Source organism: Phascolarctos cinereus, unplaced genomic scaffold (genome assembly GCF_003287225.1).
Source record: "Phascolarctos cinereus isolate Bilbo 61053 unplaced genomic scaffold, phaCin_HiC Scaffold_4;HRSCAF=312, whole genome shotgun sequence".
NCBI lineage: Eukaryota > Metazoa > Chordata > Mammalia > Diprotodontia > Phascolarctidae > Phascolarctos > Phascolarctos cinereus.
Genome location: NW_027555847.1, coordinates 211,157,426 through 211,184,091, shown reverse-complemented (window position 1 = coordinate 211,184,091; position 26,666 = coordinate 211,157,426). Strand labels below are relative to the sequence as shown.

Here is a 26,666-nt window from a genome sequence, read left to right as displayed (position 1 = left end):
TCGGGGACTGGAGCTGAGACCAGCTAGCTTCTCTCTCTCACTGCAGACAGACTTTTCCCACTGACCTAAATTGTCTTTGGCGTTCGTGGGTTGAGAAGTCTGGAATCTGCCACAGCTGCCCACGATTCAGTCCTCTGAGGCCTGCTACAGGTTTGCTGTGGCCTGTGTGCCCACGCCAAACTGCGTTCCTCTTATGGGCCGGCGCGATATACCTTTCTGACCAACCATCCAGACTATCTTTGGCTGGAAATTTGTTTCTTTTTGTTGGTCCTGCTGCTTTAGAATTTATTTAGAGCCATTTTTTTACAGGTATTTGGAGGGGTTTGGGGGAGAGCTCAAGCAAGTCACTGCTTTTACTCTGCCATCTTGGCTCCGCCTCCAAGTCTTCTGATTCTAAAGCCAGCATTTCTTCCATAGTAATAATTTGTAAGGTAAATAGCTCTTATTGATCCCTAGGTGGCCAAGAGCCCACCATTACCATATTTTAAGCTCTGGGATCCTGAAATCCAAAACTCATTCTCAGAAACAATCTTCTTAATCAGCAATTCACTTTCCAAATCTGCCTCTCTGTTTTGAAGCCCTTGCCTTTGATCTGTATTAGAGATAAAAAGAATTAGGCCCTGTACCCCTCCCTCCCCTCCAACCAGGTGTTCTTGCTCAATACTCCATAATCCTTAGCAATGCTTTTTTGAGTGCTCATGGAAATATCCTTTGTCACCACAAGTGAAGAGTAGTCATCTAGGTGTGCCAATCTTGGGAGGGTCTCCTTTTTGCCTGAGGAAAACTGGAAAATCTCTTTGTTGTTGATGTCAGATTGAAAAAAAAAAACCCAAAATCAGCAGCCTCAGTTCCCCTGAGCAGAGTCACTATAAAAATAGTAAGCATCAGTATAGTGCTTTAAAGTTGTAAAGCACATTTGATCTTCACAACCATGAGAAATAGGTGCTATTATTTTATACTTATTCTACAGAGGAGAAAACGGAGGCATGGGTCAAGTGAATTGCCCATAGCTAAAGGGTCTGAGGCAGGATTTGAACTCAGCTCTTCCTGGTTTCAAGTCTAGCACTCTGTCCATTTTACCACCTAGCTGCCACTTGTCTACTCTTCTTCCTCTGACTCTTACTGGATGATTCCCCCGTCTTACCATACCTTGGTGGATCCAAGTCACCCTTCCTAGAAGACAAGCAGCGGTTCCCTTTTCAGATGGCCCAGATGCTTCCTCTTTGGAAAGACCTTCATATTTGTGATTTAGTACCCTCCAAGTGTACAATGGAGCTTTGTCTTTATGCTCTTGTTACATTCTTCTACCCTCCAACTTCTGGACGAAAGACAAGGTTCTCCTGTCTCTTCAGAACCTTTTTTCTCTTGTTAAAAAAAATTAAATCTTGATGAATAAAATCATAGCTCTTGAGATAGAAGGAAATTTGGAGGCCATCTAGCCCAACCCCTTCATTTTACAGATGAGGAATCAGAAGCCCAGGGAGGTAAAGTGGTTTTCCGTGGTCACACAGGTAGCACAAGTGTCAGAGATGGGACTTGAAACCAGATTTTCTGACTCTTGAGTCAGTGTTCTCCCACTGGCCCACACTTCATTTGCTCTGATAACTTCAAGAGTGGAGAGACATTCCCAAAGCCCAATTAACCTTCTTTTCTAGGAGGGAGAGCATAGATTAGCTACTTGGTTGTGGAAAAATGTTACACATTTTATGCAGGCCATTGAAAAATTCATCATGATCTCCATACTTGGTAGGGCAAAATCTTCAGTCTTTTGTTATTCTTGCTGTTTCTTCCTGAGTCTATAAATCACGAGAGACACACTTGCAGGTATAGTATGTTATGAAATGAGTCTGTCTATTTACATTTCTTTTTTCTTTTTTGGCGAGGCAATTAGGGTTAAGTGACTTTCCCAGGCTCACACAGCTAATGAGTATCATGTGTCTGAGGCCAGAGGTGAACTCAGGTCCTCCTGACTCCTGGGCCGGTGCTCCACTTAGATGCCCCACTAGTCACATTTCTTTATTACTATGAGTACCATTACCTTCATAGTTTAAGTTTCAGTCAAATTTGACTGTCTGTCATTATCATCTCTCTCATCTCCATCCCTTTATTTATGCAATCCCCACCTGTCTAGAATAAGATTCTACCTTTAATTAATAATAGCTAATATTTATATAGCATCTACCATGTGCTAGGCACTGTGCTAAGCATTTTATAAGTTTTATCTCATTTGATCCTTACAACAACCCTGGGAGGTAGGTGCTACTATTGTTCCACTTTATAAATAAGGGAACTGAGGCAAACAGAGGTTAAAATGACTTGCCCAGTCCACCCAACCTCTACTGCATCTGCTCAAACAATTCTAATTCTCTTTCTTTAAGACTCATCTCTGGTTACACCACATCCATGAAATCTTTTCCTTATTTCCTCAGATGAAAGTGGCCTTAACCTTGCATAAAAATTATTTTATTTCTCCTTATTGGATTGTAAGATTCCAGAGGGCAGAATTTATTTCATCTTTGTTCCTGCCAAACACAATGGGAATTAATAAATGTTTGTTCAGTATCCTCACAATACTTCATTTATTTGGACTGATAAATGAAGCTCTCTTGTTGGCTGAATATAAAGGGTTATGTATCAGTAAGTCATTTCAACAAACATTTATTAAATATCTACTCTGTGCAAGGCACTCTGCTAGGCACTGGGGAGTGGTGTCAGTGACGGTACAACCAAAAGCTGACTAGCTTCACTGGATTCTGAAGATGATATTAATTCCTCTGAAAAATGTGGATAAATTTATCAGACCATAGCTGAAATATAATGCCATCTAGTGGAAGGATGCTTCTCCCAACCTGTAAGAAATTCTTATTAAACTATTTGTAGTCTTTATTATTCATCATAAACCCTCTTTCTAAAAATAAGCCAGTCTTCAAAAGGCCTCTATTTTTTTTTACTGAATGGAAGTTGATTTATATTTTAAATACTGAATGTAAATTTATGAATTAATTACATGTTTTGTCTCTAAGAATTGTGAGATTAAAAAATTAAATCTTAAATTCATCCTTGATTTGGAAGTCATGAGAACTCATCGGAGTAAATTCAAATACTTATACTAATGCCTCTTTGCACCTTCAACTTTACCCATGTTCAATACACAGAGCAGCAATACTCAAGAAAGGGCTTCATAAAGAAACAAAGATAGTCCTTATGCAAGTGAAATTAAGTTTACTTTTCTCTCATTTTTATTTTATAATGTAGGGTGAAGTGTTTGCATTTCATTTATTTGAATACCTGAAAAATGAAAAGTAAAACATGAATATACACCAATAACAATTTTGCATAACAGTCACATAACCCAACTCTGATTATGATACCATGATAATAGAGGAGCATATTGGAGAGGAGAGAATGCAGTTCTTAATGCATTATAAAGTTTTTTCATGGTTATATTCTCCTTTTTATCTAGGTGTTGCTGTAACTGTTTTAATTTGAAGACATCCATGAACATATACAGAAAAAAAAAACAGTGGAACACCTGGATAAAAAAAATTAAGTTGTGAAAAGAATAATTTCATAATGTTAATATCTATATTCTCAAATAGGCATCTCCATTATTTCAAAGCTATAATGGGATTTGAGTTAAGGGCTTGTGCCTTATTGAGTTATTCACAATGGTTATTGATCTCTTTCTGTAATGATCTCCCTGCCTCAATAATATTTTGAGGTATATAGAGGCGCTTACATTTTAGAGAATGTAGGAGTGAAACATTATCTGTTTACAAAAATACACAACCAACCCTGTTCTTTGTCAATATAAGTAGGTGTTGTTGAAAGGATTTCTGAAAGGGACAGGAGTGGCCAGACAGAAAGGGGTTCAAGTACAACAGAAAGAAAGATTAAACGAGGACGTTCAGAATTTGTTTTATTGTTGCAGACAACTACAAATTTGCGTCCTAAATGACAACAACAACAACAAAAATTCTGAGTCTATTGAACCCAGGATGGAGGGGGGGGGGCTGTTCATAGGTCTGATTTGCCTCTCTTTATGCAACCTTATTCCCCCAACACACCCCCTCTCAGAGGCTCACTCACCATATTGGGTGCTTAACTTGGTGCAAACACACAATGATTTAGCCTGAAGTTCACAACTCCTGACTCCAAGGCATTCACCAGCCTCAGCCTCCCTGGCAGCTGGGATTATAGCATGAGCTACCAAAACCTGGCTACAAATTTGCATCCTAGATGGAAGACATTGTTTAAGAAATAATGAAGTCATCATCTAACTTGTGAACTTAATACATTTTCACATGGCCAGAATTAAGAAACCTGGGGAGTTTTTGCTGTTGTTGTTTTTTTAAGGCAATTGGGGTTAAGTGACTTGCCCAGGGTCACAGAGCTACGAAGTGTCAAGTGTTAGGTCTGAGGCTGAATTTGAACTCAGGTCCTTCTGACTTCAGGACCTGTGCTCTATCTATCCACTGTGCCACCTAGCTGCCCCCTGATTTTGGTTTTTCAACAATGATCCTTCCATCAGAAAAGCTGCCAGGTGGTTTCAATTAAGTTTACTCATCTTCTCATTCTTGCCAGAATGTTAAGATTGACATACAGCTCAAGGCTAGATGAATGAATTTTTTTAGCACCTTGGCCTTTACTCCTTTGGAGCGGAGTATTGGAATTGTCTTTTTTTTTTTAAACAGGTGCACTACATCAACATTCAGTGTGATAGCCACCCTTCTAATAAGCTCAAGAACCAAAGGGAATATCCTGTGTTATAAGAGTGGGCAGGTATTGATTAATTCTCTCTTCCCTAAAGGAATCCATGAAAGGCTTCCCACTAAGGCATGATTAATTTGACCTATGACTGACTCAAAGGCCAGTCTATCATTGAAGATACATGACTGTATGTATGGAACATGGAACACATCCATTCAGCTCATTTTGGAACTCAAGCAAATGAAGATGCCATTAACAAATGGTTTCCTGGACCCTGGCTAAACATCAATTAAATCAAACAAGACACCCAAGTCATCTCAAAAAAAGGTTTATTAGCATGATTAAAAACATTTTTCGAAGAATGACAGAGAGAAAGTCACTTCTTAACATGGAAGAATATCATTTGCAACACTATAAACAATGTTCGGAACTGAACAGACAGCTTTATTGCCAGTCTATTGAGAACAATCCATACACTGGTTGTATGAAATTGCGACTATTGCTTTGTCTGGATATGAGTCCCTATGGCAGTTAAGTATAAAAAATATCTATCATCGTGGTTGGATTGTGGACTGCACTGTTGGAGTTAAGAATTGGTAAAAATTATTCTCAAATGAAGAGTCTTTAAAAAAAACAAACAAACCACAACTGCCCTTTTAAACATACTACAAAGAAATACATTAGTATTTTGGCCTTAAAATTCTTACATGATATTTAGAATGGCAACCCCCAAACTCCCTCCCTTTATATCATCATCAAATCAAACACCTCTTTCAGAGGCTGCTTCTTGGGTTTGACTCTGGAGACTTTTACTTCATGTTTATACTGGCTTGAGAACGAAGACAGCATCATCTAATACATAGTAGTCATTATACATGTCACCTTCACATAAGTATGGCAGCCTGGTGAAAGCTTCAATAACAAAACCAGCTTTTCTGAAAACTTCAGGCAGACTGTTCACTTGTTCTTCCCAGTTCTGTCCTTTGATTTCCAAAATTTCAGAGGGCTTCTCCCATTTGCCTCCTACTGAAACAGAACAGAAATAAAAAGTTAAATTCTTGACTAGATCTCATTTCTTAATAGCAGTATTTCTTTCAGATTCTGAGTTCTTAGGAACTTAGCACTGGAGCTTGAAAGTCTAAATCCTCATCTTATAAATGAGCACACTCAGGGCTTGTGAAAGAACCTGCCTACAGTTACATAAGCAGTAAAGAGCCAGGTCAAGATTTAAAACAGATCTACTCCCTTCTGATGCTCTGCTTATTATTAGATTATTAGTATATCATTCCACTGCCTCTTACTGCATTTCATTCCAGAATTGGTCTCTGAACCTTTCTCTGTCTCTTTCACATACACATTGCTCTTTGCGATTTGCCAGTGTGTTGTATGATGGTGAACAGCAACATGAACTTTATCACCAAATCTGCAAATATGGATGATTAGACAGAAATGTACAAGTTAGTTCTAACACAAATATAAAGTGCTACTTTCCCACTTTATACAGTAAACTTGTAGAACTCATGACTACTAGGACTTAATCAGGGTGAACACAGATACTGACTTGGAAAGGGTTAATTAAGGAAAGCTAAGGTATATTTCTAACTTTTGAGGACTGTATCCTAGAAGACAACTACCATTACCAAACCATCCCTTGACGCTTCTGTAGGAAAACGATACTGGATTGGATCATAAGTAGAACCCAGTACCGTAATTCTTTTACACATACAATCTGAAACACACAGTATCATGTCTCTTCAATTATATTGTAAGCAAAGGATCATAGATTTTAAGCTGGAAGTTGATATCAGAAGTCACCTAGTCCAACCCCATGGAAAGTGACTATGTCACAGTCTTCTATATTCCACTACCACTCCACCATGTGTGGCAGAGGCCATCTCTGGTCATCTTGATCTATAACTTGCCTCTGCACCCAGATGGCTCTGGAGGAGAAAGTGAGGCTGGTGATTTTGCACAACTCTCCTTCACTTAATCCAATTCACTTGCATGTCATAGCATCACCTCCCTGATGTCATGGTTCTCTTTGAGAATGAAGGACAAACAACCATGGTGCTCGATGTTCTGAGGCTTCTGACTGAATACCTGATTATCTTTCATATTCAATTAAAATTAAGTCAAAATCCCTTAACAAAAGATATGTGACATCATAGAAAAAGTATTATTTAACAACTGGGAATAAGCTATACACTAGAATTTCTATTCTGAAGGATAAAATTCTGTGGCTGCAAAAAAAGTTGATGCAATTTTTAAAAGTTTCCTGATTGCAGTTCCTAGCTATAGTTCCTCTCCCTAGCTCCTCCTTTAAAAAAAAAATTCAGATCCATTTTCAAACGTATGTAGAACAAGATGGCAACCCCAAACAGAGTTATCACCATTATCACTCTGGAATTTAACCTCATTCTACTGTACATTGGTAAGCTTTTTTTCCCTACTTTAATTGAATTATTGTCTCTTTCTTTCAATATATTTAGGTTTTAAGCTCCTACAAGTTAATTTTAAAATGTATAACATAATGGAAATTGTCTAAAGTATAGCAATACCAATTTTCACTAGAGAGATAAGTTTAAAAATAGCTTAGAGTGAGTTTTCTATTTATACTTAAAATTCCTTTCCCTCAATTTTAAACAGAAATATTTAACAAAGCAAAGAACCAGAAGTATAATTTTAATAATTTAATTTGTAGTAGTAACCACAATTTAGCCACTAATCAAGCTTTTGTTTTGTTTTACACACAGCAAGTATTCAGTAAATATGTTAAAGATGTGTTCCTGAGAATTGTGTATGTAAAGTGAAATTAGGGAAATCAAGTATTTTAAATTCAAAAGGAGGCTTGTGATCTAAAATCATTCCCTAATGTAAATATAATCTACTTCATAAATTCAGATTTTATATGTCAACTTTCCCACAATGTAAATCAATGCAGAAAAACCATTTCTAATAGCTGAAATGAATCTCAGATCTACTAAGGAAGACGCAGAGGAAAAATTGCTTTTGAAAATGAGTTTATTCTCAATCTTATTTTTGAAAGTAGTTCCCCCCCATCTTTATGAGTAGACTGAAGATTTGTTTCAACAGTTAGAAATTGTTTTTCTGTATTGATTTACACTGTAGAAAAGTTAACATATAAAATCTGAATTTATAAAATAGGTTATATTTACATTAGGGAATGATTTTAAATCACCTTTTTTTTTTTAAAAGAGGAAAGAAATATTTGCCGCAAAATTTCACTTTGGAAACGAGTGTCCTTTAAAAACTTAACATTTAACAATTAAAAGGCCAATTTAAATTAAAGATAAAATGTTATACTTGTATGTGACTTTTTAGAGAACTATCACATGAGCAGATTGTGATGTAACAGTTTATCCAAACTTCCCTTTTTGTTATGTATTGCTTAACATGTTTAACAATGTGATAATAGGAAACCACTGCAATTCATTTTGTTCTTTCTCCCACATTTCTCTTTCAGTAAAAGGAAACTGTCCTTTTAAATCCCAGAGTTGTAAAGTGTTTAATTTGTACCATCTGCTATTCTGTTGAGGGAAAAGAAAGATGAGATGAAAAAGAGGGATAGGAGAGGAGGGAGGAGAAGAGGGAGGGAAGGAGAGAAGAGAGAGAGAGAGATGGAGACAGGCAGAGAGATACAGACGGGAGGATGGGGGGGGGGGAGAGAGAGAGAGAGAGAAATGAGGGAGAATGCACACTGGATTCTAATCTCATACTTGCTATGTTTACTGTGTGACTGGTAAAGTATACCGTGTCAGTTTCTTCAACTATAAAATGGAGATCTGCTCTGCTTCAGAACTCTTGTGGCATTAAAGTGATTTGTAAAGCACTATGTAAATATGAGCTATATGAAATGAAATACGTTAAAAGTGTTTTGACTATAGTTGAAAGAATTAAGAAAAAGGAGTTATTATAAATAGGATCACAGGGCTCTCAATACCAGAAGAAAATCTGAAATATCATTAAGATGGGGAAAAACAATACCAATCTTAATTTTGTTATCTCTTTCTTTTCAACAGGTGCTATCCAAACATGTATTGTTAATATAAAACAGCCTCCCCTTCTAGAAGTGGACTATACTTGTAAGACAATTACTATACAATGTGATTTCTCTGCTATCAACTGCCCTAAAATCCAGCCTCAAGTTCTATGGTTTCGCCAAAATGCGCACTACCAACCTGAACACTTGTGTCCAGACCAATGCCTAGGTGACTCAGGCAAATTTACAGTGACTGAATCACTGACCCAAAATCAAGTTTCTCTCACCCTAAATACAGTAGCTTTAAATGACAGCGCAATTTACTTCTGTGGAATAGCATTTTCACATTCAACTGAACCAAGATCTAAACAAACTGGGTCAGGAACAATGCTGGTGGTGAGAGGTAGGACATTTATTATTTTACTTCAAAACATCAGAATGCCCCACTCTATTTAACATCTAAAAATTAATGGAAATAATTCAGACTTGCTGTTAATAACTAACAATACATGGGCTAAGTATAATGCTAGCCATCTCTGAACTACTGTCCCTTCATTGTCTCTATTTCCTTTCTCCCTCTACCTACCATACTCCTCTGAAAATTAAATCTCACATATATTTTAGTAGCTGTTTATAAATTTTACTAGTTAAAATTGATCAAACCTTTCTACCACCATGTCAAATTACTGTGATGATTACATGTCAAAATAAAGGTAGTGAGATGTCACTGAAAAGGGTGCAGGACTTGGGAGTCAGGAGGTCTGGGTTCAAATCCTGCTTCAGGTATTTTTTAACTGTGTGATCATAGACCAAGTCACTGAACCTCTCAGAGATTCAGTTCTCTCATCTATAAAAGGAGGGTAATTCTTAGTATTTGTACTACCAATCTTACGAAGTTGTGTTGGAAATGGCAGTTATATAAAAATAACAAAATACTTTAATGCTTTATGAATCTGTAATTCTGTCTGTGTGGCTACTTCACTGATGTGGACAGTAACTCTAATATAACTCTGTAGATGAATTCTGAGGGCTGCTGGAGCTGAAAAATCCATCATCCTATGACCAAAGTGGCAACGACCTCCCCCAACTCAGGCTGGACTTTGGACAAGATACATAAAGTTTACCTGACTAGTACTTGAAGCCTTTCCAGCCTGGTCATACCTACTAGCTGAGCCTGAGAATCCAGGTCTCCTCCAATCCACAATGGAAACAGGAAGGACGTCTTAGCGTTAGCATTCTTGGCCTGAACTAGAAAATACTGACTTACTTCCCTATTCCATTCCTGCCAATCTGGAATTCTGAAAGTAAAATCCCCAAACATCAATTCTCTGGCCCACTCCTATTACCTTAAGTAGTCTGTTGGGGGCCTTCTTTGTAAGGACATGAGGAGGTTTCTACGTTCTAAGGAAAGAAACTGAGGCAACTACATCCCTATTTTCCTTGATCCCTCTTGTTGAATGGACAATAGTGTTGAAAACATCAAGTCATATGGTCAAAATTATTTCCACCCATTTGAAAAACCACAAGCACATAAAAATATTTCTTAACTGTAAAGTAGACATTAAATTATTTATGGTTTAATAATGGGATACTGATATTAACATTTTTAATGAGTGTATTTCAATCCAGGAAAAGTTTCCTTTGTTTGGCCTCTGTGCTTTGAAGGAGCAAGAAAATGAAGAAATTCCTCCTCCACTTCCTGTGATCACTCTTCTCCCCATAAAGGATTTCTAGGAAGACCCTATTTCCTTTTTATTTGGTGTATATTACTGTGCTTTTACTAAAGTGTTGGGAGGTGACCCGAATTCTCAATCACAATCCACAAAAATGGATGAAATCCACCCCAAAAGGGCATGGAAATGAAGTCGTACCAAAGTCAGAAATAGGAATAGGCCCAGTGTTGGGACTGTATGTCTGTCACCTGAGAATCAGTCTAGATAAGTTCAAAGAAGTGAATCATTAGGGTGGCACAAGCTGATGAATTTTTTTCACCACAGCAATCCATGAACTCTACCAAGAGGCAGATAGGTAGCACAATGAAATTTACATGATAACTTAATTATAGTTATACCTAACAGATATGCAGTCTCATGTGCAATCATATTTTTTATTATACTATGTTATGGAAACGCTTAATTCCATAAATTAAAAATAAAATAAATGAAAATGTTAAAAAAAATTAGTTCCCTTCTCCTCCCATTCCCCCCAGGTCATAAGGTGTGGCTGTGATCTGCACGACAGAAGGGATATGGGATAAAATCCCAAATTTTAAAAGTATTATTTAAATCACACATAAGAGATGACAAAAGTAAAATCAACTTGGAAGTTTGTGTGTCTCTATCCATCATTCACTAAGTTTTTATTAATACCTGCTCACAAGAAGAGAACAAGCTTTTAAAGAGACAGGGCCATTAACCTCAGGAAGACAAAAGGACTTCTTGGAGAACAGAGACCGGGGCTTTCCACCTCTCTTACTTTACCTGGGTAGGCATGTAATTTGTGGATTCCTCAAAAACCTTAAATTCAGATTTCTATTTTAACGACTTCTACCATTGATTAAGCCTGCTTATTTTGCTGGTTAAGGACTCTTTTTCTTGAAAGGGTAGAAATGTAAGGTATGTGAAACAGGCTATATTTTTGCTTTCAAAATTTCACAAATAAGAGTAACTGGTACAGTTTATGAAGTCCCAGTCTCCTAAGCCATGTCCAAGAAGAGTTTAAAAACTCCTATTCATTGCTTTTATCCTCTGCTGTAGACTCCTACCATTCAGTTATATATCAAACAGCTACATTTTAGCATAATGTTCACCACAAAAAAAGAAATAAGTAGATTATCTCACCTAAAAAAGGATTTTTGGAGAACTGAAATGAGGATTTGAAATCTTTGGTGTTACAGACACAATATCCACATTTGACATGTCAATACCTTCATTTAACAAAGTTGTTTTGATTCCATTAATAGAATTTTGGTGACATAAATATTTAAACTCTACCAAGTCACAGAAGAGGTATGATCTGCATAGGGAAAGAAAGTATGGGACAAAATCCCAAATTCTTCAAATATTATTTAAAACACACATATGATAAGGGTAAAACCAAGGTGGAAGTCTGGATGCCTCTGTGAGCATTGTGGAAAGAGCCTTGGGCTTTGGTCAACTTCTAGATCTGCCACTTAGTAATACTGGTGACTATGAAAAGTCACATAAGCTCTCTTGAGTCTCAGTTTCCTTGACTACAAAATGGAGACAATAATAGTTGTTTGGATTACCTACCTCTCAGGGTTGTTGTGAAGAATGAGCCTCATAAAAAGTATAAAGCCTTATAAATGTTATTTTTATATTACTTATGAACAACAAATCAGTTTTAAATAACTATTTTGTCCTAAGTTATTCTTTGCATAACACTGATTTTTAAAAAATCATTCTAACAAATGACTACTCTAAATTTTGGAAATTCTTAATATTTCAGGCAAATTTAATTTCAGGTCAAACAGCTTAAGGAGATAATAAAGTATCTTTCTACGTTTGGGTGTACACTGAGGTCAAAGACCTGGAAAACTTTTATGTAAGTGTTCAAGCAGAGTAAATTCAGGTTCTCTATTTTTAATATTTTCTACATGTAACTTAAGTTATACTTGGTTCATAGTTTTGTTAAAAAAATCTTTTCAACAGTAATTACGACTGTTTTTGTTATTAATAAAGGGAATAAGCTTCTCAGCCATGAAGCAGAGAATCTCCTGATAGCCCTCTTATCTCTGCTCTCTTTCTACATTGCTGCTCTAACTGTGATCTTCATAGTCATCTCCAAAGTAAGTCAAACTTACTATTGTTTCTTTTTAAGTTTTAATGTTAAATTATACTAATGTTAAATATTATTAACTGAAATGGATTTATAAGAATATTTTTTTCATCTCAGAGGACCTCCTAATAACTTATATATAATCCATTCTTACAACAATTTCCTAAGCTCCTGGTCTTAACTGACATACACAGACATATATCAGTGTCCTAGTAAAAGTCTATTAACAGAGACAGTGCTGATCAAAAAACTAGAAGCTAACTTGAAACAATTAAGCCCAAAGTACTTGGGATATTTCTTATGTGTACTCATTACACTTTCTATTGGAATAAATCTTACCATTAATGTAAACCCGACTTATTCTATTTATTTTCTTAATGATTTTAAAAGATTTATGTATACACTTCAAAAAATATGAATATTAGGGTTTTTTTGGTTTAATTAACTAAACATTATGTTGAATATGATGGAAAAACTTGGACCTTATACTAGGGTATGGATTCTTAATGTTTTTTGTGTCATGGATATCTCTGATAGTCTGGTAAAGTCTGTAGACCCCTTCCCATAAAACTTTTTAAATGCATAAAATAAATAAGATTACAAAAGAAACCAATTACATTAAAATATAGATATCAATTTTTTTTAAAGTTCATGGTCCCCTGGTTAAGAAGCTCTGTGTTAAGGCAAAAGGTAATTCTCATAATTCTTTAGAATATATAAAAATGTTTTTATAAATGCTTTCCTTTTTTAGCAGTTAAAATTGAAAACACGAAAGAAAACAGGAACTGATGAAGCACCACAGAAGGTACAGAACATACATTAATGCTTATACAACATTTTTTGAAGTATGGCTATTTATAAAAAATGAGTTCAAATCTAATATATTTTAAAATCAGTATTTAGACACCCCCCTAAAATGCACTATGACATTATTCCAATATTTGGATTTAGAGAGAAAAATAATTCCTGTCACTAGAAACAATAGGTTAGACAACTCAGTTTGTCCACAAAATGTCATTTAATTTTACATTACTCACCCATAACTTTCATTTGATGTACTTACAGAAAGCACACAATAAAGTTAAGTTCTTGGGGAGGGGGGAAAACATTGGCAATACAGAATAACTACCCTTCTCTGTCCTAATTTAAGCTACAAAAGAGGGAATAACTTTCTCACCCTTCTTTATAGAAGAGGAGTGCTCGACATATTTTTCAGGAAATTGCACGAGAACTACATCATAAGAGATACGTGGACACAAAATGTGAAGTAAGTATGTGCTATCACAAACTTATGAAAACTAACACTTCAGTGTTAGTTAGCTTATAGTAAATAGCTATGTTTTCTTAAGAAAAGACTAAAATAGGAGTCTCAAAGAAATGAATTAGCTTTCTCATGTACTATGTAATGCTGTATAGAATAATAAATGTTAAAGACAAATATAACTTTTATGGGACCACTGGATTATGGGCAACTTTTTCGACAGACATGGACATTTTGTACATTAGACCAAAAGGGTCTGAGATTATGCCTTCAGTTTGCTTTTTTTTTTTTAATATTCCCCACATCAAGGGGCAGCTAGGTGGCACAATGGATAGAGCACCGGCCCTGAAGTCAGGGGGACCTGAGTTCAAATCCGGCCTTAGACCAAACACTTAACACTTACTAGCTGTGTGACCCTGGGCAAGTCACTTAACCCCAACTGCCTAAAAGCAAAAAGAAAAAAAATATTCCCCACATCAACCCAAAAAGTGCATTGCACAGAATAAATGCTCAAGAAATATTCAGTGAATCAATGAAAGATAATACTTATTTCCAAATGCATTATGTGGAAAGGTCTGTATGAAGGGCCACCACCTCAAACAACCTAGGATTCATTTTCATGTAAGTCCCATATGAGCTAGCATGCTAAGAATGTCTTCATCTGGAAAGACTAAACAAAAAGAAAAATTAAAAAATATATGGATGTTCCTTTTAAGCTTTTAATAATAAATTCTGTCCCCAACGGATAAATGGTCAAAGGATATGAACAGGCAGTTTTCAGATGAAGAAATTAAAATCATCTATAGTCACATGAAAAAATGCCCTAAATCACTATTAATTAGAGAAATGCAAATCAAAACAACTCTGAGGTACCACATTACACCTATCAGACTGGCAAAGATGACAAAACAAGAAAATGATAAATGTTGGAGAAGATGTGGGAAAACTGGAACACTAATGCATTGTTGGTGGAGTTGTGAAATGATCCAACCATTTTGGAGAGCAATTTGGAACTATGCCCAAAGGCCTATAAAAATGTGCATACCCTTTGACCCAGCAATAGCACTTCTAGGACTATATCCCAAAGAAATGATACAAACAGGAAAAGGACTCACATGTACAAAAATATTTATAGCAGCTCTTTTTGTGGTAGCAAAGAATTGGAAATTGAGAGGATGCCCATCAATTGTGGAATGGCTGAACAAGCTGTGGTATATGAATGTAATGGAATACTATTGTGCTAAAAGAAATGATGCAGGCAGACTTCAGAAAAACCTGGAAAAACTTGTATGGTCTGATGCTGAGTGAAGTGAGCAGAATCAAGAGGACTTTGTACACAATAACAGCAACGTTATGCAATGACTAATATTGATAAACGTAACCCTTCCCAGCAATACAAGGATTGACATCTCCAAAGGCCTCATGATGGAAAATGCTATCCACATCCAAAGAAAGAACTATGGAGTTTGAATGCAGATTGAAGCATACTATTTGCTATTTTTTTTCTTCTGTTGAGTTTCCTCTTTCTTGTGGTTCTTCCTATTGGTTCTAACTCCTACTCACAACATCACTAACGTGAAAATGTTTAATAGGAATGTAAATGTATAGACTATAGCAGATTGTGCGCCATCTTGAGGAGGTTGGTGGGTAGGGAGGGGGAGAAAAATTTTAAACTCAAAAGTATATGGAAGTGATTGTCGATAAATCAAAATAAATTAATTTAAAAAAATAAATTCTCAATGGACCAAGACTCAAGAGATAAAGTGAATTCAAGGAATGCAAAAGCAAGAAGTAGGTGCTTGCTAGTTGTTATATTTGATTTCTGCTTTATTTCCAAAGAGGAAAATGAGGTACAATGAAACAACTGCTTTCATTGGGTAAAGAAATGAACTGTTAGGGCCAGAAGGAAGGATTCACAAGTCAAAGATTGGCATATGTGTAAATTGGGAAACAAAAAAATTCCTAGAAGAAAGACAGTGTTAGATTCACATAAGAAAGGATCTGGATAGATAGATCTAACTGGGAAATTGGGAGCTTTTCAACCAAGGGGAAAGAAAATCAAACTATTTTTAAAAAAGAAATTAGGCAATTTACAAATGCAGATTTATAGCTATATAAGTACCAAATCAATATAAATTCTAACAATACTTAGAATACTACAAAAGCAGGCCTTTCAAACATGGTGCAAGTTTAAAACTATTGGAACAGATATTTAGAGTCAGTCTTTCTGTTTGAATAGAATGCATTATTATGATTTAGGCACTTTGTAACTTTATAACACCAACAATGATATTTTACTTTAAATGACAATTAACCTCTTTACCTACATATCCTTGACTGTTTCTTTTTGGGGCTCACAAAATGATATGTTAAAATGCAGCAGAAAAATACCATAGTTTTAAAACAGGAAAAATTGTTGTGCTATTAATGTCAATTAATACATGAATTTATTCTTCTATATATTTATAACTTTTGAGTAATTTAGAGTAGCAGAAATGAAGATATTTCAATGCTCAAAGATAAAACAAGTACAAATTATAATTTTAAAAATATGCTTTCATAATCTTGTCTTACTAAAGATTTTATTTTTAAGAAAGGGGAAAGATAGGATACAACTAAAAATAAGGATTTCTGACGTTCCACTCTCACAAGAACACCTGAAAAAGTTAAGAATGTTTCTGCTTCCATGTCTCATTCTATTACATGGAAAAACCAAACATTTTCCTTTTTGTACTTCTCTGGTGCTGTTGGAAAGACTGTTTGTCATTTCCAATATTCTGCAATATACAGACACTGCTTAACAATAGCAAGTGATTATATCAACTTAAAAGTGCCTTATTTTTCTTTAGGAGAGAGATGACTACGTCTATGAAAACAGAAGAGCACAGTCTAACTTTGAAACACAGTAGAGAAGGGAAGAATTTATGACCAAACAAGCAATAAAGAGCATTACAATATGTGACATGGACAATTTTTATTATATTAAATTAAAAAGATTCTGCACAAACAAAATTAGAAGGAAAGCAGAAAGCTAGAAAACAAGTTTTATAGCAAATGTCTCTGATAAAGGCTTCATTTCTCAAAAACATAGAGAACTGAGTCAAAGGGATAAGAATACAAGTAATTTCTCATTTGACAAATGGTTAAATGATATGAACTGGCAGTTTTCAGACAAGAAATCAAAGCTATCTATAGTCATATGAAAAAATGCTCTAGATGACTATTGATTGGAGAAACACAAATTAAAACAACTCTGAGGTACTGTCTCACACCTATCAGATTGGTTAATATGAAAAGAAAGGCAAATGATGAATGCTGGAGAGGAGGTGGGAAAATTGGAACACTAATGCACTGTTGGTGGAGTTGTAAACTGATCCAACTCTTCTAGAGAGCAATTTGGAACCATGCCAAAGGGCAATCAAACTGCATGCTCTTTGACCCAGCAATACCACTACTAGGGCTGTATCTCAAAGAGATTATAAAAAAGGGAAATGGACCTCCATGTACAAAAATATTTATAACAGTTCTTTTTGTGGTGGCAAAGAGTCGGAAATTTAGATCATGCTCATCAATTTAAGATTGGCTAAACCAATTATATGTGAGTGTAATGGAATATTATTGTGCTATAAGAAATGACAAACAGGCAGATTTCATAAACACCTGGAACAAAAGTGAAGCAAGCAGAACCAGAACACTGAACACCATATCAGGAACACTGTGCAAAGATCAATTATGATTGACTTAGCTCTTCTCAGCAATACAGTGATCGAAGACAAATCCAAAAGACTCATGATGGAAAATGTTATTCACACCCAGAGAAAGAACTGATGGCGTCTGAATGCAGATTGAAGCATACTACTAACACTTTATTTTTTTCTTCGTAAGTTTTTCCTTTTGTTTTGTTTTTTCTTTCACAACATCACTAATATGGAAATATGTTTTTCGTGACTGCACTTATATAACCTATATCAAATTGCTTACTGTTTTAGGGTGGGAGGAGGAGAGGGGAAGGGAGAAAATTTAGAACTCAAAATTTTATATAAAAAAATGAATGTTAAAAATTGTCTTTACACGTAACTGAAAAAATAAAATACTAGTTAAAAGAGAAAAAAGAAAGACCATCGAGAATTCTCTCACCTTTTAAAGTACTAGTTTTTCAATGAAACCACTGAAAATTTTACTCCAGAAGTTATGATTGCAGTGAGCAACCTACATTGATCAGGGATTTTATAAATATTTTATAAACCAAACTACAAAAATGCCAACTGAGTATTTAAATAAGCATTTTGGATGATGAAGAAAAAACTGCAATCATTAGAAATTAGTGAAAAATAAAATTTAAAAAAGTGGAAAAAACCCAAATATTTTCTACCATGGATTTGTTCATAGAAAATTCTAAGAGACTGATTTTTTAAAAAGAAGTCCATTGGGGCAGCTAGGTGGTACAGTGGATAGAGCACCGGCCCTGAAGTCAGGAGGACCTGAGTTCAAATTCGGCCTCAGACCAAACACTTGACACTTACTAGCTGTGTGACCCTGGGCAAGTCACTTAACCCCAACTGCAAAAAAAAAAAGTCCATTTACAAATTATATTTTCTATATTCCATGCATTCTACCCAAGTACGTTTCAAGAAAATGAAATACCAGGTGAAACAATATAACATAGAATCAAGTTAGTTTTGCCAAACAATGGCAGAAATATTATAACAGGGTTTTATATTTTTATGGATGGGGTCTGGTTTCAAAGTATTAACTTTATCATTGTCAAAAAGAAACAGGGCATCCTCCCACCAGGTACGTATATTGGACTTCTAAAGGAGGCAGACAAAGAGAGAGAACCAGTCTCTGAGTCAGAAAAACTCAAGGTCAAATCCCAACTTCAATACATACATACTAGCTCAACTCTGAATAAGGCATTTGACCTCTCTGTGTCTCAGGCAACTTTCCTGAGACTATAAGTTGCAGAAAAGTTGCTCATCTTCATTCCCTACACCAATAAAACGAGAGGCTCAAATGTCCTTCATACAGTCTTCCACCTACTATTTCTACTATTTCTGAGCCAGAACTGAAATCACCTCTACATCTAGGCACATGACTAGAGACTTTACTGCAAGTATTTTGATAGTAAGTCTTATCTCTATTGAGGCAAAAAGAAACAAGGCCTTATGCACCAAGATTTGAGTTAATGAAATGCATCTTGTAAAAAAGTATCAATTCCACACATAGATTTAGTACACCCTGCACAACATCACTTTTGAAGCTACACCCATTGTTTTCCATAATACAGCAATGAGGTGATAGTACAGTGTTTATTCATCCACCACTTCCATCAACTTTGTGACAGAGTAGACTACAGAATCACATATTCCAATGCTGCCTCTACCGCATTTAAATGACCAGAGATTCCAGAAGCCTCCTCTTGGAATAAAAAAACCTGAGACTGAGCTCCCTCAACTCTAGGTGTCACCACTGCATCATATCATAGCAGAAAGGGACCCTGCCTTCTTACACTTGGAGTTCTAAAAATGCAAAAAGGTGTGCAAGGCAAGAAGAACATTTATTGTATTCATTAGCATTTCAGTAATGAACAGTGAGATTTTCCCTTTGAAAATGGTTTCAGTTTAATAAACAATATCTTTTTGAAACAAAAGCTTTGCAAGAACTGAACGCTCGTTATTTAAAATGGATTTTAACAAAAAGTTTACTATGTATTTCCTTTCAATATTTCTTTTGAACTGAGCTAGTTTTCCCCCTTATTTGCAAACTGATATCCTGCATTGTGTAATTTTTTTTTGAAGTCTGGTGGAAATCTATACTTTGGAATGTGGGAGAATAAAACCATGAGAGAACAACATTACATCTATGGCTTGAATTATTTGAACAAAAGCTAAATAAGACGTAACACAGCACAAGCTTACTGAGCAAAAAAGGAAGCCAAGTTCATTTATTTTACTGTATACCTTTCTAGACGTGATTTATTAAATTTTCTATCTTCATTCACAGGGAGTTATTTGAAAAGATTGCTCTTGGGCCATGTTGATTACAAGACAAAGTTTCTACAGTAAAATGGCACTTGCTTTAGAATATGAAAATCCCCAACTACCAAAATGATTGTGTTCTTAATTGCCAAGTTTTAGAAGATTTTTCCCTAGCAGAAACAAACTCTACTTACTACTGGTATGATGGTCCTACTGTGTCTCTCTGCCTCTAGTCCCTTTCCCTCTCCAACTCATCCGTCACACTGCTGCCATTTTCCTTAACCGACTCACATTCCTACTTAGAAACTTCTGTGGCTCTGTACTGACTCTAAGATTTTTTAAAATATAAATCCCTGCTTGGCATTGAAAGCCCTTCACAGACTGGCCCTAAGCCACCTTCCCAGCCTCATACATCATTCTCTCTCCTGCACTCTTCAGTGTGGCCAAGCAGGTTTTCTCTGTTCCTCATAAGGGATGCTCTTATTTCCTGTCTCCTCACCACCTTACTCTGTCCCTTGCCTGGAATGCATGCCCTGCTCAGCTTCACCCCTTATTTTCCCTCAAGACTCAGCTGAAGCACCACCTTGTATATATAAAGTCTTTCCTGATCCCCTTCCCCTCCCTCATAAAAATCACTTTCAATTTAGTTTTGTATATATTTATATTTGTCTATAATATCTCCCCTGAGGTAATGTAAATTCCTTGAGGGCAGGGACTATTTCATCTTTGTCTCTCTATTCCCAGCAACCCTGCACAATGCCTGGCATATAGGAGCTACTTAATAAATGCCCACTGATTATTTGATTGATTAGGTTTCCAGGCCAGCAATGGAAGCCCTGCTTATCTTTTAACATACCTGAAATATATTACAAATAGTACTGTAGACCCCAGCCACCATACATGTTTCTATTCAGTTTCCAACTTGAGATGCCAGAGACCTGAAGTCCTGGTAAAGCAAGTGAAAACTCCCTTTTCCTTTACCCTCTGGGGTCTTTCCTCCCTCCCCTCCCCTAGCTCCAAACCACCTGTGATAAGGTTAAGCAGGGTCTATGTGTGAGGGAGGAAATGACCTTCCCCGCCTTCCATTCTCCTTCCATACTGCTTACTCCTGATGAGACCAAGCTGGAGAAGGGGGAAAGGAGAATGGAAGAAACAGTAGCAGAGTTTCTGCAACCATGGCAAAATCCACTTTACCCTCTTCTCCTCTCTCATGTTCCTCCATGTACTCCCTTTTCTCCTGCACTAGCTGTGGGGTAGCAAGGGTATGAGGGAGGGGAGGGGGAAGGACACAGAGATAGGTCTTTGGGGAACAAGGAATGCCAGGAAGCCAGTGGCAGTTAAGAGGAAAGGGAAAGGAGTACCTGTTGCCATTCATGTGTAAAGGTCAAGCTGGAAATCGCCTGTAAACATTTTCCTCTTTCTAGAAGTCCTAGGGTAGGGCTGAAATTTTGTCCTGATGAATCTATTTTGAAATTAATTCATCTGGAATTCACATAACCAGGAACCTTTTCATTAGATAAATTGTGCTGTTGTCTATATGTGAATCTCACTACTTTATCAATTAGTACCCATAACATAAAATAGAAACAACACTGGAAATGAGTGGGGAAACACAAGGGACAGAGAATGTCCTAGTTGCTGTAATATGTAGAGCACTTAATAGCATTCAAATATTCAAAATGTCAGGGTTCTCTCAGGAAACATGAGAGGAAAAGTATCATCAATTAACATGCATTTATGCCTGCTGTATGCCATGCACTGTGCCAGATAATGAGGATACAAAGACAAAAATCAAATAGTCCTTGCCCTCAAGAAACTTTCAGATAAGGAAAAGAGCACTGACCCTTGGGTTCCAGATGGCTCTTCCACGTGACTCTGAGCAAGTCATTTCATCTCTGCTTCCTAATCTGTTAAATGACTAACTGGCCTCTAAGGACCCTTATACTGCTAAAATTCTGATCCTAGTTACTATTTCTACCATTAAACGAGAGTTTCTCTAACCTGCACTCAAAAAAATCTGATGAAAAATGATCAGATTTTGAACCACCAAGTTCAAATGCTTAACGAATGGGACTCTCATAAATCTTTTTGTTGTTGTTGTTGTTTCAAATACATTTAAAGACACTGACAAGTAATTCAGACAGAACTGGCAAATAAATATGATTAAGACAGCAAATGAAAGCAAAGTGATTAAGGAAATTACAGAAAGTATTGATCCCATTAGACTAATTTGATGCTCACATCATTTTTCCATTTCACCTATTTTTCTTTTTCTTACTGAGTAAAAGAATTATTTAAAGAAAATATCTGAAAATAGAACCAAGAAACTCAAAACAAGACATTTTTTGTTAGTTTTAGTAATACTTAGTCAAGATTCACCATTTGATCCAACAACCCACCTGGATTTTAAACTTCAATGTTTTCAGTGACTAAATCGGTCCATAACCATGTATTAAGCACCTACTATGTGCCAGGTACTATGCTAAGTGCTGGGGATACCAAAAAAAAAAAAGGCAAAAGATAGTCCCTGCTCCCATGGAAATCATAACCTAACGGAAGAGAGACAATAAGCCAACAAATATTTAGAAACAAGCTATATACAGGATAAAAAGGAAAATTTTTTTTAAGTTTAAAGGGAAGGCAGTAGAATTAAAAGGGGCTGGGAAAGGATTCCTGTAGATAACTGTCTAATTTCATAGGCCATGAAGGCCTAATTTTAATATCAAAAACAACCCATCATCTCATCTATAACTGCTTTTTGTTAAAATAAACAGAATTGAACCAAAATTACTCTTCTTCACTAAGATATCCAAAAAGCAGTCTAGGGTTCATGCATAAACATCACTTTGCACCTCAATGGCCTCTGAAAGTTTCATGAAGAAATAAGGAGGATCTAACTAGTAATTTAGGGGAAGGAAGTGACAATAAAAAGAGGGCAACAGCAGTTTGCAAGATTTATGGGTCACCAGAGGTCAACCACCCCAACAAAGGTTCTAGTTTCAGGTTTACAACATATCATATACCAGATTCCTTACACTCAACATGCAACATCACCCTGTGAGTCCATAACAAAGAGCTTGTTTTCCACGGATAGGACAGATTGCCTTCTTGTCCAATTCTACTTCCTCCAGAAGGTTTAGGGTAGGCAGCATGAGGAAGTGAGACCCATGTTTAGATATATACCTCTTCTCTCCAGGTTCTTCCATCCCCTGGTATGCTAGGAAGTAGCATTAAAGTTCTATCATATGACCACTCAATGGGACACAGGAAAACTTAAAGACCCCTAGGAGCACTACTAGCGAGTACAAACACAGAGAAAAGGAACTGTAGTCTAATTCTATCAAGTATTAAAATTAAAATAAGGGCAAATAAATGTACTCTCAATGAGAATACATGCTAGACCACATTCCCCTGTGGTACGTTAAATACCAGCGTCACCTAGACTTTCTACAGTTTTTTCTTCAAGATAATAAACTACTAGTCTATTACTAACAAGAATGTGAAAACAGAGGGCAGACATAAGATGTGGACTTGGTGGCTCCTTCCTTATACCTAGTCCTCTCAGCTCCTACCAAAGATGTCCCTATTTCCCTCTCAGGAAAATTTAAAAGCATTTCACAAATGTTATCAACCACGAAAACTGGAGGGACTTAGACTGGAAAATAAAAATTTTATAAAGCAGCTCAGCAGGGAAGAGTCAATTAAGTAATTAAAAAGTCACATGCAATTCAAAATCTGCAACTGGGCACTGTTGTTGGTCTTAAGGCCACACATTTTCCCTAGTTATATTATTAGTATGACACTGATAAATACTATTAGAGTTGGAGAAAGTGTTTATAAGTTGTTAAAGGTTTTGAAGCCAAGGCTGCCCAAGGCAGTATATTAAGGAAATGACTGTTGAAACACTTCATTTAGAATCTTTACTTCCTCTAACAGGCACTGAAATGCAAATGACATATAGGTGGAAATCTGACTGGGGAGTAATCAAGTTGAAACTAGAGATCACATCTATCATTGAGTGATATCAAATTGAACTACCCTTTTTGCTATATTCTTTATCCTGAGAGTAGAAATATTAATGCTTCTAAAGAACACAGTTATGTAATTAAAACAGTATGTCATAGAAATAAATGATACATGTCAGAATACTAATGGTCTTCACAGAGAAAAATAAGATAAAGAAATTAATCTTTTAGAGTCTATGCCAAGAAATGTACATCACAAAACAACAGATAGGGCAATCACTAACTAGACAGGAATCATTTACAAGTGACAATTTAAATCTCAAAAATCCTCTATGTAACTCTAGGCCCCTAAAAATTAAGTAGTTAGACCAGCAGCTTATTTGTATACTTATAACAATAAGAGTAACCCAAAATAGCAGAGGTTTCCCACAAGTGGAAGTATTTAGGCAAAAGCTGGATGTTCACATGTTAAGGAAACTGTAGCAGAGACTCATGAATATATAGAGAAATGAGTTGAACTATACGACCTCTAACACGATCTGAACATCAGATAGAAAATATATGTATAACCACACAATTCTAAGATTAAGTGTGGCCATTGCATTGGTCCACTCAGATTGTAGTAAAATCCCTAATAAAATAAATATTAACCAAGTTTATGTTAGACAAAGCTTTTACAACAACCTATGGGTCAATAAAAAATATCTTAAATCACTGGCTACTCACCTCCCTGCCGCCTTTGCGGAGGTAGGGAAATCAATGTGGATTTTTAGCTATACTATCAGACATGGTTAATAGTATAACATGGTTAGCTAATGGTGCTCAACCCTTCCTTTCCTTTTCAAGCATTCCTTCAAGGGATAATTTTTGGAGTAGGAGAGGGAGAAGGGATATACTGAAAAATCAAGGTAATATAAAAACAAAAATATCAATAGAAATAAAATAAAGAACAAATGAACAGCCACTCAAACAACACAACGCTCAATGCTTATTGAAAATAGAACATCAAGAGTTAAAATCTCAAGATTTCCCAGAACTTCAGTCAGAACATACTTACCATTTTCCACATATGGATGAAAAGGCAGAACCAATGCAAGGATGACCCTGCCCCTAGTTGGCTCCAGTACACTTCTAATATCTTTTAATAAAGTCAGTGGCTGATCACAACGATCAAGCAGATTCAAACAGCTGATGACATCATACTGGAATCCTGTGTTCTGCCATTCATTTATGCCAAGCACTCTGGGAAAAAAGTAGAAATAATAAACTCAACACAAACTCACTAAATAAATATTTTAAATAGCTAAAATCCCATTTTAATATAATTTTATTTTTGTCTTTTAAAACAAAGCAGGTCCAAAACATTTGTTTATAACTGCTTTTTACAGTAATGAGATCAATATGCCAAGGGTAACAGGTATTACAGGGTTTACTACACAATTTTATTGATTTCTAGCAACAGAAGAAATTAAGGACTATATCAAGATATGCAAAGTAACTAAAAGCCTAACGCATAAATAATGTTTGTAATCATTACATGTGTAATAAATGAGAATAGAATATCATAAAATGGTTATGAAACTAGTGCATCACACAATTTTGAACATCACTTACATACTGTACTTAAAGCAATGAGACCTGTTTATAAAAACATTTATTAGGATTAAATAATAAAAGACATCATGTATTCATGTGTCCTGTTTCCAAGGCCCTCTCTATACTAAACAACGGCAATATAGATGAGAAACTATGATTTCCATTTATTGTTCACAACCCGTTAAGCAAATCTTTGCTCCCTGGAGAGAGATATGCTATTTCATATACATTTAAAAGTCATCATAGAGAAAGACAAAGTGTAGGGCATCTTGTGACTGTTGAGTGAAGGGCAGGATTAATACACTCTCATACTTCAATAAATAAAGTTAAACATATTTCCAATGTTTGATAACATATTTCTAACAACAAAAAGGATTTTTATAATAACGGTTCTTAGTTATTAATACTGTTCAGGTTATTCCATAAGATTACTTATTCTTGTTTCATTGTATTTGTGACAATGGTACATGAGACACATCATGAGTGAAACAGCTAAGGATAGATATTTGAAAAAGCATCTGCAGATACATGTCTTTCAGATACTGAACAGATACCAGATTTATTTCTTATAAGTATCTTTAATCACTGATATTTTGTAATATTTTCAGGAAAGGAAAAAAATGAAAAACAAATTAAATCATTAATTCATGTCTTATTTTCCACCTAGATTTTGAAAATTCATTTAAATAATTTTTTAAAAATACACAGAGGAACACAGAAGTTTAGAAGGGACATAGATGACTAGGGCAGAACTACAGTTATAAAATTTGAAATAACCTTTAAAAAAAATGAAGCTACCTCACACCTATCAAATAATATAATAGAAAATGAAAATGATAAATGTTGGACAGGATGTGGAAAAACTGCAACACTAATACACTGTTGGTGAAATTGTGAACTGGTCCAACCATTAGGGAGAGCAATTTGGAACTGTGCCCAAAGGGCAACCAAATCGTGTATACCCTTTGATCCAGCAATATCACTACTAGGTCTGTATCCCAAAGAGACCATAAAAAAGGAAAAAGGACTTAAATGTGCAAAAATATTTACAGCAGCCCTTTTCATGGTGGCAAAATATTGGAAATTGAGGGATTGCCCATCAATTACAGAATGGCTAAATAAGCTGTGGTTATGTGAATGTAATGGAATACTATTGTGCAATAAGAAATGATCAACAGGAAGATTTCAGAAAGACCTGGAAAGACCTGTATGAACTGATACAAAATGAAATGAGCAGAACCAGCAAAACACTGTAAACAGTATCAGCAACATTATGTCATGATTAACTATGAATGACTCAGCTCTTCCAAGCAACAAAATTAGCCAAGACAAATAAAAAGGATTCACAAAGGAAAATG

The 26,666-nt window shown here is 35.7% G+C and overlaps 2 protein-coding genes across 6 annotated transcripts in view; one reads left to right on the top strand and one right to left on the bottom strand.

The window, feature by feature from the left end:
• Positions 1-5,022: 5,022 nt before the first annotated feature.
• METTL9 (methyltransferase 9, His-X-His N1(pi)-histidine) overlaps positions 5,023-26,666 on the bottom strand; it is a 54,531-nt gene continuing 32,887 nt past the window's right edge. For 3 of the 4 annotated variants that reach the window (XM_078152893.1, XM_020965256.2, XM_078152894.1), the window contains exons 4-5: positions 24,770-24,954; positions 5,023-5,736 (exon numbers count right to left, since the gene is read on the bottom strand). In XM_078152893.1, the coding sequence (XP_078009019.1) occupies positions 5,531-5,736; positions 24,770-24,954 (391 nt within the window). In that variant the 3' untranslated portion in view covers positions 5,023-5,530. The remainder of the gene's footprint in view (positions 5,737-24,769; positions 24,955-26,666) is intronic. The other variant, XM_020965255.2, reaches the window with a different exon arrangement.
• Positions 7,034-19,626, top strand: IGSF6 (immunoglobulin superfamily member 6). Of its 2 annotated transcripts, none has more exons than XM_020965257.2 (6): positions 7,034-7,141; positions 8,751-9,113; positions 12,412-12,518; positions 13,260-13,313; positions 13,698-13,775; positions 16,619-19,626. In XM_020965257.2, exons 1-6 carry the CDS (start codon positions 7,075-7,077, stop codon positions 16,676-16,678), a joined length of 729 nt encoding a protein of 242 aa, XP_020820916.2. In that variant the 5' UTR covers positions 7,034-7,074; the 3' UTR covers positions 16,679-19,626. The 2 variants fall into 2 exon arrangements, with proteins under 2 accessions (XP_020820916.2, XP_078009021.1); XM_078152895.1 differs by having other exon boundaries at positions 14,923-16,649.